This window comes from Chelon labrosus, assembly GCF_963514085.1.
Source record: "Chelon labrosus genome assembly, chromosome: 2".
Taxonomy (NCBI): Eukaryota; Metazoa; Chordata; class Actinopteri; order Mugiliformes; family Mugilidae; genus Chelon; species Chelon labrosus.
In genome coordinates this window covers 2,723,958-2,740,315 of record NC_140338.1, presented here as the reverse complement: position 1 = coordinate 2,740,315, position 16,358 = coordinate 2,723,958, and the positions used below count along the sequence as shown (strand labels likewise).

Below are 16,358 nucleotides of genomic sequence, written 5' to 3'. Positions count from 1 at the left end.
CTTAAACTAATTAATCAGAGATGACGTATCTTTAAATAGGATTTTATTTCTTTGACAAACAGAAGGAAAAATAAAACATTAATGACTTTCAGCTGAAGAGAGTCGCTGATCAATAAATCAAACACAGCAAAAACAATAAAGAATGATTAGATCACTTCCAAGATGGCTGACAATCGATGAGCCGCCATCTTGTTCCGCTGACCTGACGCCCCTTCCCTGGTCAAGCATCTAGCACAGTCAAGATGGCGGCTAAGGGGCAGGGGGTGGAGCCTCCGACTGACATTGCCATGGTAACATGAAAATATGTGTCCTTTAAAGATGTTTAAAGGGCCAGTTCACCAAAGCAACAGCTACAGTATAAACATGTTCGTAGTGGTCGTAAAAGGAAGTGATGTCACAACAGGAAGTCAGTGTTGTTGATTTAAAGGAACCATTCATGTCTGAGCTTAGCGTGTACGTAATAGGCTCGTTCGACTTCATGCAGATCTGTGCAGATCTGACTTGACGTGATGCATGCTGGGTTGTCATGCTCATAGATCTCGAATATGATTGGTTAAAATTAACTTGTTCTACCCAGCATGCATCACGTCAAGTCAGATCTGTCCAGATCTGCATGAAGTCGAACGCGCCTAATGACATGTACATACATGTAGGATCAACGGGTCCTGTGTAGGAATGGGGGCGGGGCTTAGCGTTGCCAGCGCTGATTGGCCACTTTGAGACAGGAAGTGTGTGAGTGGAGTCAGAGGAGGTGGAGGTGGAGCAAGGCATGATGGGAGGAGCCTACAGGTCGTGGCGGACGAACCAGATCTCGTTGCGGCGCTGCGGCACGCCGGGGTTCTCGTACACCGCGACCAGGTAGCGGTCTCTGTGGAGGTCGTCTCTCGTGCCAAGCATCTCCCACAGTAGACGGACCTGGTGGGACACCGTCTCCTCGGTGGTCGTCCCAAAGAACACCCTGACGGCCAATCAGAGAGCAGCGTCAGTCACATGAAGCAATAGAGGTTAATTAGTGACATCACAACATCTTTACACCTGCTGAAGTTTTACGGATCAGCTGATCAGTGACTGATTGATTATATCAGCTGATGACTGATCGGTCACATGACTGAGCAGCTGATCATGTGACTTCAGACTGAAGGCGAAACGCTGCCTTTCAGCGACAGTGACGGTGAAGCGGTTCTGACCTGGCGATGACTCTGATTGGCTCTCTGTGGACAATGGAGACGTCAGGGTCAAAGGCCCGGGGCGGCTCGTTTTGGAACTGGGCTGGCAGGAAGAATGCTGTCTCCACCTCCTTGTTAAACGTGCACCTGTCCGCCATCACCTGGATGTTACTGATCACCGGCACCGTCATCCCCAGATACCGACCTGCACGACATCAACACACCATCAGGACACAGTTCTATACTCTGATCAGTTCACCATCTATACACCATCAACACACCATCAGGACACAGTTCTATACTCTGATCAGGGGGGTATTCCATCAACGTAGCTAAGAATTGCCAGACTTAGGTGTAAGCTTGAAGCTTGACTAAGCTCCACTTCCCAATCTAGCTCCAAGTCGTTCCATCAAGTGAAATGAGCTGGCTCCACCTGACGCTTAGTCAAGCCTCACCTGTTAAGTCTCAACTTGTGCACGCCCACAGGGAAAATAAAAAGCCCATTATAGTCGAGTGCCGAAAAGCAAGGGAAAGCGTGCAGAAATGTCCTCTGCAGCGGAGCAAACCCTCCTCATGGAGGTATATGAGGATTACAGCCACACAATCCGAAAGAAGGGCAATACCGCGGCAATCAATAAAGCGAGGGATGTGGCGTGGCAGAATATTGCCGACAGGCTGAATGCGTAAGTGACAAAGAAAATTAAGTATTTCAGCATCATCGTGTTATATAAATCCCCCATCAAAGGGACAAAATATATGTAGACAATAATCTACCAATTGATTTCTTGATGGTTTATGTTTTAAACTAATCAATTATGTGGACCTATTAATGCAACCAAATCCCTAAAATTAAAAGGAAATCCCCAAAGAACAAAAAGACAGCCCTAATAAGTAACATTCATATGAACATAATTAAAATAGCATTATTGTTTCACTGCAATTTATGTGAAATTCTCCATATTTTATCATTTGGCAGCCCTAGTAGTAATGTTAGAAAGTGATATTCATCACATTTATCAACTGATTGTTATGCAAATCGATGGGATAGCTTTAATTTATTTCCTACATGGCCAACTGCTCTGTTTAATTGTATAGAATTTATATCATTTTCATTTAAGTCTGTCGTTTTTACATGCTGTATTTGTGCTGCTTCTGTATTTTGTCCCAGATGCTATATGTTGAAATGTTGTATTTTCATTTTATTTTATGTAAAGCATTTTGAATCACTTTGTGCTAAAATGTGCTATATAAAGTTGCCTTGCCTACATTTTTTGACAATGATAGGCTACATTTAATCAAAGTATTTTACATGACTGTCACAAACCTGCAATTGCATAGAATGTGTCCTTGATCCGCTGTGGGTCATGATGGCCAGGGAAGGTGATGTAGATATTAAGGAACTGCTTCAGGGCCAGGTAGACTGCTCTTACCTGTAATGTGTTTGCTCTGTGTCATGTTTAATGTATAAATATGAAAGTTAACTATGGAAATTACTTTATTCAAATAAATATATTACTTCATTGCCATCTGTCTCTGTTTCCAATTAGTCATGGCCTATGACAATATGACATCATGGACACCCCCATGTGATCATCTCAACTCCTTTGCATAATATGTGGCGATGCTGGAAATAATCACAAATGAATAGAGGACATATAATTATTACCTCTCTGCAAACAGTTGCCTTGCTTAACTTCTCAGCATCACCAACACTGTAGAGAAATGTACCACTGGCAAAGAACCGCAGTGCAATACAGACTGACTGCACAGTGGTCAGAGACTGGCTGCGGCGAGTGACCCTCATAATGTGTGGTTCAAGCAAACTGCATAAATACACAATGCTTTGCCTGGTGAACCGGTACCTCTCCCACAGGTACGCATCTGTGTGGGTCAACGGGTTGGTCCTGTCCTGGAAGACCCTTGGTGCTGGTGGTGGTTTTACACATTTACATCTAATTGTGGTTTGGTGTACATATTCAATCTTTTATTTTCAATGCCTCAATTTCCTTTTATTATATTTTTTGGCTAATTAGTTTAATCTTATTAATTAATTTATTTGTGTCTTATTTTTTATTATTTTATTTTCGTGATAATGTTCTTTAATGTACTTATAGATAATATATAATTATTAGTATAAATATTTTCTTTAATACATTTTATTATATATTTTATGTTTTACATATTATTTTATCATTCCATGACAGTTGTGTGTCTCTGTTTCTGTCTATTGGACATTCTTTGATCATAGATGGTGCTAAGCTTCACTTTTAGCCTGCTACAGACCAGGTTTGCCCGGCAGCATAAGTTACCATGGTTACTTGGCTGGCATTCACATTAGCCACCTTGGTGGAACAGGGCCGAGGCTCAGATTGATGGAACGGAAACCTGAGCCACAGTTCTGGCTTAGCCATGGTTGAGGCTTAGCCGGAGTCATAGTTTCCATGGTTACTGAGTTGGGGCTAATCTCAGCCTCTTTGATGGAACCGAACTCTCACTCATATTAGCCAGACTTGGCCATTTAAGCTTGACTTTGCCTTTAGCCTGCTTGATGGAATACCCCCCAGTTCACCATCTACACACCATCAATACACCATCAACACACCATCTACACACCATCTACACACCATCAACACACCATCAACACACCATCTACACACCATCTACACACCATCAACACACCATCAACACACCATCAACACACCATCAATACACCATCTATACACCATCTATACACCATCAACACACCATCAATACACCATCAACACACCATCTACACACCATCTACACACCATCAACACACCATCAACACACCATCAATACACCATCTATACACCATCTATACACCATCAACACACCATCAATACACCATCAACACACCATCTATACACCATCTATACACCATCAATACACCATCAACACACCATCAACACACCATCTACACACCATCTATACACCATCTATACACCATCTATACACCATCAATACACCATCAACACACCATCAACACACCATCAACACACCATCTATACACCATCAACACACCATCAACACACCATCAACACACCATCTACACACCATCTACACACCATCAATACACCATCAACACACCATCTATACACCATCAATACACCATCAACACACCATCTACACACCATCTACACACCATCAATACACCATCTACACACCATCTACACACCATCTATACACCATCTATACACCATCAATACACCATCAACACACCATCTATACACCATCTATACACCATCAATACACCATCAATACACCATCAATACACCATCTATACACCATCTATACACCATCAACACACCATCTATACACCATCAATACACCATCAACACACCATCTATACACCATCAACACACCATCTACACACCATCTACACACCATCAATACACCATCAACACACCATCTATACACCATCAACACACCATCTATACACCATCAACACACCATCTATACACCATCTACACACCATCTACACACCATCAACACACCATCTACACACCATCAATACACCATCAACACACCATCTATACACCATCAACACACCATCTACACACCATCTACACACCATCTATACACCATCTACACACCATCTATACACCATCAACACACCATCAATACACCATCAATACACCATCTACACACCATCAATACACCATCAACACACCATCTATACACCATCAACACACCATCTATACACCATCAACACACCATCTATACACCATCAACACACCATCAATACACCATCAACACACCATCTACACACCATCAATACACCATCTACACACCATCTATACACCATCAACACACCATCAACACACCATCAATACACCATCAATACACCATCAACACACCATCTACACACCATCAATACACCATCTACACACCATCAATACACCATCTACACACCATCTATACACCATCAACACACCATCTATACACCATCAACACACCATCTATACACCATCTATACACCATCAACACACCATCAACACACCATCAACACACCATCAATACACCATCAGCACACCATCAATACACCATCTACACACCATCTACACACCATCAACACACCATCTACACACCATCAATACACCATCTACACACCATCAACACACCATCAACACACCATCAACACACCATCAATACACCATCTATACACCATCAACACACCATCTATACACCATCTACACACCATCAATACACCATCTACACACCATCAATACACCATCAACACACCATCAACACACCATCAACACACCATCAACACACCATCTATACACCATCAATACACCATCTACACACCATCAACACACCATCAATACACCATCAATACACCATCAATACACCATCTACACACCATCAATACACCATCTATACACCATCAACACACCATCAACACACCATCTACACACCATCTACACACCATCAATACACCATCTATACACCATCAACACACCATCAACACACCATCAATACACCATCTACACACCATCTACACACCATCTACACACCATCAATACACCATCAACACACCATCTATACACCATCTATACACCATCTATACACCATCTACACACCATCAATATACCATCAATACACCATCAACACACCATCAATACACCATCAATACACCATCTACACACCATCTACACACCATCTATACACCATCAACACACCATCTACACACCATCTACACACCATCTATACACCATCAACACACCATCAATACACCATCAATACACCATCAATACACCATCAACACACCATCTACACACCATCTACACACCATCAATACACCATCTACACACCATCAACACACCATCAACACACCATCAATACACCATCAATACACCATCTACACACCATCAATACACCATCTACACACCATCAACACACCATCTATACACCATCAACACACCATCAACACACCATCAATACACCATCAATACACCATCTATACACCATCAACACACCATCTATACACCATCTACACACCATCTACACACCATCAACACACCATCAACACACCATCAACACACCATCAATACACCATCAACACACATCAATACACCATCTACACACCATCTATACACCATCAACACACCATCAACACACCATCAATACACCATCAACACACCATCAACACACCATCTACACACCATCAATACACCATCAACACACCATCAATACACCATCTACACACCATCTATACACCATCAACACACCATCAATACACCATCAATACACCATCAACACACCATCTATACACCATCAATACACCATCAACACACCATCAATACACCATCAACACACCATCAATACACCATCAACACACCATCAATACACCATCAATACACCATCAACACACCATCTATACACCATCAACACACCATCTACACACCATCAATACACCATCAACACACCATCAATACACCATCAATACACCATCTATACACCATCTGTACCTGCTGAGTTTTCTTTACAGATGAAACGCATCAACTTCATGAATCCTTTAGAGATGCTCTGTTCGTACAGAGCTTCACTCTGAGTCACACAGGCCCAGTGACCGGCCGGGTACAGACGCTCCTCGAACACAACCTCCCCCATCTGAGGGGTAGAGGGGGGGAGACAGTGAGTGGTCAGGTACTGACACTTGAACACAACCTTTGGGTGTTGGTTGTTGGGGGGCGGTGGTGGATGTTTACCTTCTCGTGGCAGGAGATGGAGGTGAATGGGAGGGGCTCCCTCTGCTGGCTGTTACGGGTCATTTCCTGGATGGGTCCTGTCATTTCTGTAACACAGGAAGTGGTTATTGGTCACTTCCTGTTTCTGACTGAGTCATAAATATCGTAAACAACAAACATCGGCAGCCATCTTGGCTCCAGGTTGGGTTAGTACTCCGCTCCACTTCCTGTTCTCGGGCACTGAACGTAAACAACGAGGAGGGCGCTGGCCCCACCCCCTCACCTTGAGGGACTGACACCTGGTGGGTGCTGGCCACGGCCTGCCAGTGAGTCAGCAGACGCTGTCTCTCCTCTTCATCCATTGGTTCAGGGTTGTCTGTGATGTCATCATCCAGCTGCTCCTCGTCCAGTCCCTCCAGGTCTTCCAGAGAGATCAGAGCCATGATGCTGCAGGTGACCTTTGACCTCTGACCTGCAGACAGGAGCTTTGTTTATTCCTGCAGAGACAAAGACAGACAGGTGAGAGACAGAGACAGACAGGTGAGAGACAGAGACCGACAGGTGAGAGACAGAGACAGACAGCAAGTCCCTCAGTGACACACGGTCCCGGTTCTACTCCCACATAATCAACAATAGCCCTGGTAACTCCAAGCAACTTTTTTCAACCATAAATCATCTCCTTAAACCTCAGACCCCCCTATACTCAGATAACACGCAGGAGCGGTGTAACAGCTTCATCTCCTTTTTTAAAATGAAAGTGGAAAACATCCGCTCCTGTCTCTCCAGCCCCCCCGCTGTATCTGCTTGATCGATGGGAATTAACGGGAATATATGGGAATTAACAGGAATAAATAAGAAATTTACAAAATTGAAGGTTGGCCCTTAACAGGGAACTTAAATATAGTTGGGGGGAATATATTGTAGCATAGTCTTGGCTAAAACAAACAGATTTAATGCAAGTACACTCCTCAATCACATGCACACAGCACACCGCTTACTGCAGGGCTATTGAGGCCACGCCCCCTACATGCACTGTGCATTCCTCCATCACATGCACAGGTGATTTCTTGAAGCCTGGAGGCCACACTTTTGAGCTCAAAGCACAAGACTATTGAAGCCACACATTTGAGCCCGCGGACTATATAAAGTCAAGTAAGTTTTGATAATATCATGGGGTAAATATATTTGATCTATAACGTTATTAATGTTTAACTTGCAAATATTAAATAAAAATGTATTAATACAGTAGCTAACTATCTGGTAAGTTAGGTGCTAAATGAAAGCTATTTTTCATTTCATTGACCATTTAAGAGGCTAGCTAATTATGGTGGTAGCTACCTCAGATTTGATGCTGTTTCTTCTGACTCCTGCAAGACGGTTTTCTGTAACCATACAAGAATTTATACATCAATTGTCATCCCATAATTCCCATAAATTCCCATAATTCCCATAATTCCCATGGAAAGTTTCTAATTTGGAATATTTCCAAAATTCCCCAGTTTAACTTCCCATGGAAAGTTTCTGGAAATTTACCGGAAATTTACTGGAAATTTTCCACCCCTTTGCAACCCTAGTCACAAATGACCTGCTGATGACGGCTGATGCTGGCTCTCCATCACTTCTCATCCTTCTTGACCTCACCGCAGCCTTTGACACCGTGGACCACCACATCCTTCTACACCGCCTCCACTCCTCCATTGGACTCTCTGACACTACCCTGGCCTGGTTCACATCATATCTCACCGACAGAACAGAGTATGTATCCCTGGGTGGTGCTAAATCGGACACACACTCTGTCACCTGTGGTGTCCCTCAAGGATTAGTCCTTGGCCCCACCCTCTTCACGCTCTACATGCTCCCCCTTGGTCACCCAACTTTACATCAAAACCAACCCAAACCCCTCTGCAGCCCTTTCCTCACTTTCCACCTGCCTGGAGGAGATAAAGGCGTGGATGACGGCTAACTTCCTGCAACTAAACAGTTCAAAAACGGAAGCCATTCTTGTTGGCACTCCACACCAGACCCGGTCATCCACCATCACCAGCATCACCTTCTCCGGCCATGACATCCACCTCTCATCCTCAGTCACAAACCTCGGTGTCAGAATGGACCCCCACCTGACTTTTGAGGCTCACATTAAACACCTTTGCAAAACCTCCTTCTTTCACCTCAGGAATATTGCAAAACTCCGCCCCATACTCACTCTCCGTGATGCCGAAAAACTTGTCCATGCCTTTGTCTCCTCCAGGCTGGACTACTGCAACGCACTCCTCATCGGGATCCCAGGCAAGAACATCAAGCAGTTGCAGTACATCCAGAACTGTGCTGCCAGGATCCTGATGGGGGTGCGGAAGTACCACGACATCACACCCATCCTCAAATCCCTTCACTGGCTTCCTGTCCAGTACAGGATTGAATTCAAAGTTTCCCTTCTGACCCACCAGTGCCTCCATGGCACTGCCCCCGGTTACCTCAAACAACTCATCACCCCCCTTTCCTCCTCACGCCATCTCCGCACTGGACAGGCCAACCTCCTCCAGCCTCCAAGGACAAGGCTTCGAACCACGGGCGACCGCGCCTTCTGTTCAGCTGCACCCAGCCTGTGGAATACTCTTCCTGTGCATCTAAGGGCACCACAGACTGTGGACTCTTTTAAAAAAGGGCCTTAAGACTCATCTTTTTATAAAAGCCTATGGCTAAAACTGCTTTTAATGTCTCTCTTTTTTATTCTTTTATGCTAGTTTTAAAGTCTTTATGTTGTTTTATGTGCACTGTAGCACTTTGAGGTCATTGCTTTGATGTAAAGTGCGTTATAAATAAAATTTATTATTATTATTATTATTATTATTAGATGAGAGACAGAGAGGTGAGAGACAGAGACAGACAGATGAGAGACAGAGACAGACAGGTCTTAAATCAGGTTCACAATGATTTTCATTTGAAATCCTGCCACACTTCCGGTAAACCAAAGCTCGACTCTTATTTTGTTAAGGCTTTGTTTATAATCAATAAATAAACACGTGACCGGTTCTGATCGACACTGATCAGTTTAGTTAATCGGTCACCGAGCCTGTCCCGGGTCAGCCGGTTCATGTCTGTCCAGGAGAGAAAGTAGGTCACCGGGGACCCGGTCCAGACAGCCCGCCGACCCACTCCGCTTCGAACAGGTCAGTTCTACAGACTTCAGAGCTTCCATCTGGACCAACCGGACCGCGGTAGACCGGAACAGAACCGGGTCGACTGCACTCAGCACGGTGGAGCTAGCTGCGTTAGCACGGAGCAACCTCCACATAGAACTTCTCTACCACCGTTGGCGGCGTTAGTAACGTTAGCACGCGCCTCCGGACCGAATCAGTTCGGTCAGAACCGGGAGCTCGTGGGTTCGGCCCGCAGGAAGCTGTCTTACCGTGTTCGGGTCGCACCTGTCCGCCAGGTGAGTCTGCGCCGTCAATCACAACAACAACAACAACAACAATAATAAAAATACCGCTTCTTCTTCTCTGTTTCCGGTGGACGGCCCGTGTCCGGCGTTTCAAAATAAGAGTCTACAGGGCGACGACGTCATCCCGTTTTCAGAACTTAATGTTCTGGTTCTGAGTTCATGTTCCACCAGAGTCACTGATCTGAAAGTACAACGTTCCTCTATGTGGCAATACGTGTCAATGGACAGTCCTGGTTCTGGTTCTGGTTCTGGTTCTGATTCCGATTCTGATTCTGATTCCGGTTTTGATCATTGTGAAGTCAGAGAGGAGCTGATATTTAAATGATCAGCTGATCGCCTGCGTTTATGTCATTCAGTTAAATGTGTTTATGAATGTTTTTCAACCCTGAGTCAGTGAAGTTAACTTAAACATTAAACACATATTTATTATCTTTTGTGACATGTTGATCATTTTGGGGTGTCCTAGTCTCAGCCTTTAGCCCAGGAGGGTGAATTGTTCCTGTTGTTAATATTTAAAGTTCTATATTTATATTCTGTGCTCCACCTTATACTAACACTGAGTTCAGACTGGAGCGTCCAGCAGGAGGCGCTGTAGACTGACCACAGGAGACAGGCTGTTCTTCCTGCTCACATCACTTCCTGTTGACCTGTGCTGTTCACGTCTGTCTGTGAGGTCAGAGGTCAGAGGTCACAGCAGCAGTGGAAGGCGTCGGTGTCAGCTGTTTTTCTCCAGCGTCAGCAGATCTTAAAGAGCTCTGCTGCAGCGTCTTTAAATTTTCATCAGTGATGAATTATTCACTAGAAACACTGCAGAGCTCAGCCTCTCTTCTTCTGTGGTTCTGTCTGACTCAGGTCACGTGACCCCGCCTGCCATCAACATGTCCTCGTCCTCGTCCTCCAGGAGACACCGGGTCTCTGATCAGCTGATCGCTGGACATGGAGGCAGCTGATTGGTCGGCTGCTGCTGAGTCAGAAAGAAAAACTAAAAAACTCCCAGAGGATCAGAACACTGCAGCTGCTGCTCGTCCTCGTCTCTGATGTCTCAGTTTGTCTCCGATGTCTCTATCTGTCTCTATTTGTCTCTATTTGTCTCTGATGTCTCTGATGTCTCTGCTTGTCTCTGTTTGTCTCTGTTTGTCTCTGATGTCTCTATTTGTCTCTGCTTGTCTCAGTTTGTCTCTTTATGTCTCTGATGTCTCTGCTTGTCTCTGTCTCTGATGTCTCTGCTTGTCTCTGATGTGTCTATTTGTCTCTGATGTCTCAGTTTGTCTCTATTTGTCTGTGATGTCTCTGTTTGTCTCTGTCTATGATGTCTCTATTTGTCTCTATTTGTTTCTGATGTCTCTGTATGTCTCTGTTTGTCTCCGATGTCTTTGATGTCCCTGTTTGTCTCTGATGTCTCTATTTGTCTCTGTTTGTCTCTGTCTCTGATGTCTCTGCTTGTCTCTGATGTGTCTATTTGTCTCTGCTTGTCTCTGATGTCTCAGTTTGTCTCTATTTGTCTATGATGTCTCTGTTTGTCTCAGTTTGTCTCTGATGCCTCTGTCTTTTTATCTCTCCAATGTCTTCAATGTCTCTATACTGTATGTCTCTACTGTCTCTAATGTCTCCATCGTCATCAACTTCATCTCAACAATAGAAGCTTAACTGATGAAGAGGCTGTGCTGCTGTGAAGCATCAAATCTACTGGAAATAGAACAGTAGAAGAAGAAGAGGTATAGTTTACTCCATGTCCTCCTCCAGTCCTGACTGTCTAGAGTCTTAGAAGACCACCAAGACATCTCCACGTCTCCTACGTTGCTGTCCACATGGATTCCAGCTTGGTTTTCATCTTTTCAAACATGTGTTTCTACCTCTATGCTGCAAAGACATGAAGATGTTTTCAGTCCAAACTAGGAGACACCTGTCCTCTTACTGGACACATCTGTCTTTCTATTTATTAATAATAATAATAATAATAATAATAATAATCAGATCCATCAGTGTTTGTGTTTCTCTCCTGCTGACGATCAAACTGAATATTCTATCTGAACCTGGAGGACATTAATAATTCACCTGCTCCCTGATTGGACGCATTAATATTACATCACTGTTTCCATGGCAACACAGACAGATAGATAGATGGATAGATAGATAGATGGATGGATGGATAGATAGATAGATAGATAGATGGATGGATGGATAGACTGAACAGCTGCTCTGTTCTATGATCAGGTGTGATCAGGCCCCGCCCCCTTCATACTAACAGGAGGTCTTGCTGTTTTCAAACTGGTGAGATCAGTTAAAACATGGGACATGTGTACATAAACCTATGAGGTCATGACCACAAGATGGCGCCGTTCATGTGGCGTTCATGAACATGTCAAACACGTTGAACACATGAAACCTGAGTCCGTCTGAAGGCAGCATCAGATTCAGAGTCTGACTGCAGTTTAAAGCAGCTCAGATCGTTATCTGCCTGCAGGGAGTCGGCCGTGGTCAACCTTGGCGTGCTCATTTTGTGGAGGTGTTGTGGTTGGGGGTTATTATCTGAGCCCAGCAGGGTGGTGGTGGTGGTGGGGGGGGGGGGGCACAGGTCACCCTCTGCGTTGCTGCCGAGGTTTAATGAGGCCGAGCTGCTGAGCGTCCGCCGTTTCACCGCTGGGCCTCATTAACGTCGCCGACACCCCCAACACCCCCGGCCCTAACGAGCCACGAGGAGATGGCGGCGTGGGCGTCGCCATGGCGACAGGGACAGCCGAGGGCGGACGGAGAGAAAACGTTTTTAAACGTGGAGACTGAAGGCTCTCATTACCGAGGTCAGATGTTCCAGCGCAGCAGGAAGTGGGATGTTTGTTGAACTGTCTTTAAAGAGTCAGAGAAGAAGAAGAAGAAGAAGAAGAAGAAGAAGAAGAAGAAGCTGCTCTGACCAGCTGCAACTTTTAACTCAATACACTGATCATTTATTCATTCAGTCATCATCACTTGCTCATATATTCATGGGTCCTTCAGTAAATGTTCTTTATGTCCAACATTTTGTGGCGTATAAAGACTCTGAGGCCGTCCTTCCTCATGGAATAAATACATTATTGTATTCTATATTACAGTCTATATTTTATTCTATTTTTCTCGGTGTACATTTACACTTATATTGTTTACCTTGTGTGTTAAGAAATTTGCAATTACTACTGTTTTACTGTAGTACTTATTTTTTGCTACTGGCTGCAGGTACAAGAATACATTTCACTGTGCATTGTACTATGTATAACTGTGCATGTGACAAATAAAAACCTATCTATCTATCTATCTATTATGTTCTGAAGAATTAATACAAGATTTATTAGACTACACTGAACTTTATTGTCATTGCCCAGAGCTCAGACACAGAGCCATGAAGTACAGTATGGTATGTTCACCAGCTACATGTCCTATAGCCGGTGTCCAAACTACGGCCTGCGGGACAACTGTGGCTCATGGTCCATTTTTACATGGCACTAGCACATGGAACGTGCGCTTGACTGTATTGTACTATTAGCACTAGCACTAGCACCGTGAATGCTGCAGCGTCTCCACAAAACACGATTAATCAAGGAGACTTTTACCACAAGTGAATTCAGAACATGTTAGACACGGTGGGAAAACGATGGGAAGTGTTGATGATGAAAGAGTATAATATACGATGACGCTACTAAAACCAAACAACAGACCTACACTGGAGCCCAATGAGAGCTCTAAAAGGTCTAAAACTATTTTCTTTCCAGTGGCCGGTTCAGAGGTCTGATATGAGAAACCTTTCTCAGGTGGTGACTTCATTGTTGCGCTGTGAACTGGGGACTTGTCGATCGCTTGTGATGAGAGATTTCACAGACGCCACAAAGCCGTTAATTCTTTATCAGGAAGTTGATGAAAACTTACTTTGCATTACATGAAGGCAGACTGAGAAAGACAAACAGCTTTCTCTGTGATGTCTTTCACATCTCAACCACCAAACTTCCTCCTGCCCTGCCGACCATCCTTCAGTCCAAAGCATCTCTGTTCCTACTGAGTGCAACAGTGAATTAAAAGACATATTCCACATTAATCAGGTGTTAATTTCAATTACTTATTTGAATAACAATCTTTAAATATACACCCTATATAAAAGACCTGATAGTTAATTGGAGAACAGCATTAAATGGCTGCTAGACCATTATCTCTGTGTTATCTGGTGGTGGTGGTGGTACAGTGTTACAGTGTAATCTGGTAGTGTTATAGTGAATAGTGATGGCGATACAGTGTAATCTGATGGTCGTACAGTGTTACAGTGTAATCTGATGTTCATACAATGTTATAGTGTAATCTGACGGTCGTACAGTGTCATCTGGTGCTTTTACAGTGTTATAGTGTAATCTGACGGTCGTACAGTGTAATCTGAGGGTGCTACAACTGTAATCTGCTGCTTTTGCAGCGTTATAGTGCAATCTGATGGTGTTACAGTGTAATCTGGTGGTGGTGGTACAATGTTACAGTGTAATCTGGTAGTGTTATAGTGTATAGTGATGGCAATACAGCGTAATCTGATAGTCGTACAGTGTTACAGTGTAATCTGATGTTTGTACAGCGTTATAGTGTAATCTGATGGTGTTGCAGTGTAATCTGGTGCTTCTACAGTGTTACAGTGTAATCTGACCGTGTTACAGTGTAATCTGAGGGTGCTACAACTATAATCTGGTGCTTTTACAGCGTTATAGTGTAATCTGATGGTGTTACAGTGTAATCTGGTGATAGTGGTACAGTGTTACAGTGTAATCAGATGGTGTTACAGTGAATTCTGATGGTGGTGGAACAGTGTTACAGTTTAACCCGGTGGTGTTACAGCGTTACAGCCTAGTGTGATGTTCGTACAGTGTTACAGTGTAATCTGGTGGTGTTACAGCGTTACAGTGTAATATGTGCTTTTACAGTGTTTTACAGTGTAATCTGAGGGCGCTACAGTTTAATCTGGTGGTGTTATAGTGTTACAGTGTTATCTAGTAGTTATACAGAGTGCTCCGGTGGTGATACAATATAATCTGATGGTCGTACAGTGTAATCTGAGGGTGTTACAGTGTAATCTGCGGTTTACAGTGTATTGTGATGGGGGTGGAACAGTGTTACAGTTTAAACTGGTGGTGTTACGGTGTAATCTTATGTTTGTACTGTGTTACAGTGTAATAAATTGCTTTTACAGTGTTAAAGTGTAATCTGAGGGTGTTATAGTGTAATCTGATGGTGCTACAGTCTAATCTGATAGTGTTACAGTGTAATCTGGTGGTAGTGGTACAGTGTTACAGTGTAATCTGACATTTGTACAGTGTTACAGTGTAATCTGATAGTGCTACATCATAATCTGAGAGTGCTACAGTGTAATCTGACAGCGCTACAGTGTAATCTGATGGTGCTACAGTGTAATCTGACAGTGCTACAGTGTAATCTGATGGTGCTGCAGTGTAATCTGATGGTGCTACAGTGTAATCTGCTTGTAGCCAGCCTACCTTCGGCTCAGAGTTTATTGATGAAGAGTGAAGCTCGGTGTCGTCAGCTGATGAGCTGCTGTGTTCTGTCTCTGCAGTGAATGTTAATGTTGAACTCTCAGCGTCTCCAGCTGCTCAGCATGCAGACTGTGTCGGGTCGGTTCTGTTATTCTGTCCATGAAGGAACGTGTTCATCGTGTTTGACTCTCAGAGAGAACAAAGATGCTTCAGGCTTATGTCAGATGATCGGGATGAATATGGAGGATTTATGGAACAGCTCATTAAAAAGCTGGGAGAGAGAGCGAGGGGTCTCACTCTGCTGTTTCAGTTAGACGACTTCCTCTGATTCTGTTTTTATCGACATCAATGATGTGATTTCTTTTTCTTTTTTTTAGACATGAATAAAGTTTCTGCAGAACAGACACCATCAGGATTGCTGGAATGAGGTGTTTCATCATCATCATCAATCATGTGATCACTGGTGGACATCAAACACAGTAAGATGAAGTAAAACTGTGCTGCAGGCTGTCTGCTGTGAAGATGATGATGACTATGAGGACGATGAAGA

General features: G+C 43.7%; 1 protein-coding gene across 4 annotated transcripts; it reads right to left on the bottom strand.

Annotated features, from left to right (window-relative positions):
• Window positions 1-26: 26 nt before the first annotated feature.
• Window positions 27-10,733, bottom strand: soul4 (heme-binding protein soul4). Of its 4 annotated transcripts, none has more exons than XM_084566902.1 (6): window positions 10,284-10,733; window positions 7,161-7,374; window positions 6,899-6,984; window positions 6,659-6,800; window positions 1,188-1,371; window positions 27-958 (listed from the first exon to the last, which is right to left on the bottom strand). In XM_084566902.1, the coding sequence occupies exons 2-6, from the start codon at window positions 7,318-7,320 to the stop codon at window positions 784-786; spliced, it is 747 nt and encodes a 248-aa protein (XP_084423028.1). In that variant the 5' UTR covers window positions 7,321-7,374; window positions 10,284-10,733; the 3' UTR covers window positions 27-783. The 4 variants fall into 4 exon arrangements, with proteins under 4 accessions (XP_084423028.1, XP_084423027.1, XP_084423026.1 ...); XM_084566901.1 differs by lacking the exon at window positions 10,284-10,733 and adding an exon at window positions 9,081-9,429; XM_084566900.1 differs by lacking the exon at window positions 10,284-10,733 and adding an exon at window positions 8,216-8,812.
• Window positions 10,734-16,358: the final 5,625 nt, after the last annotated feature.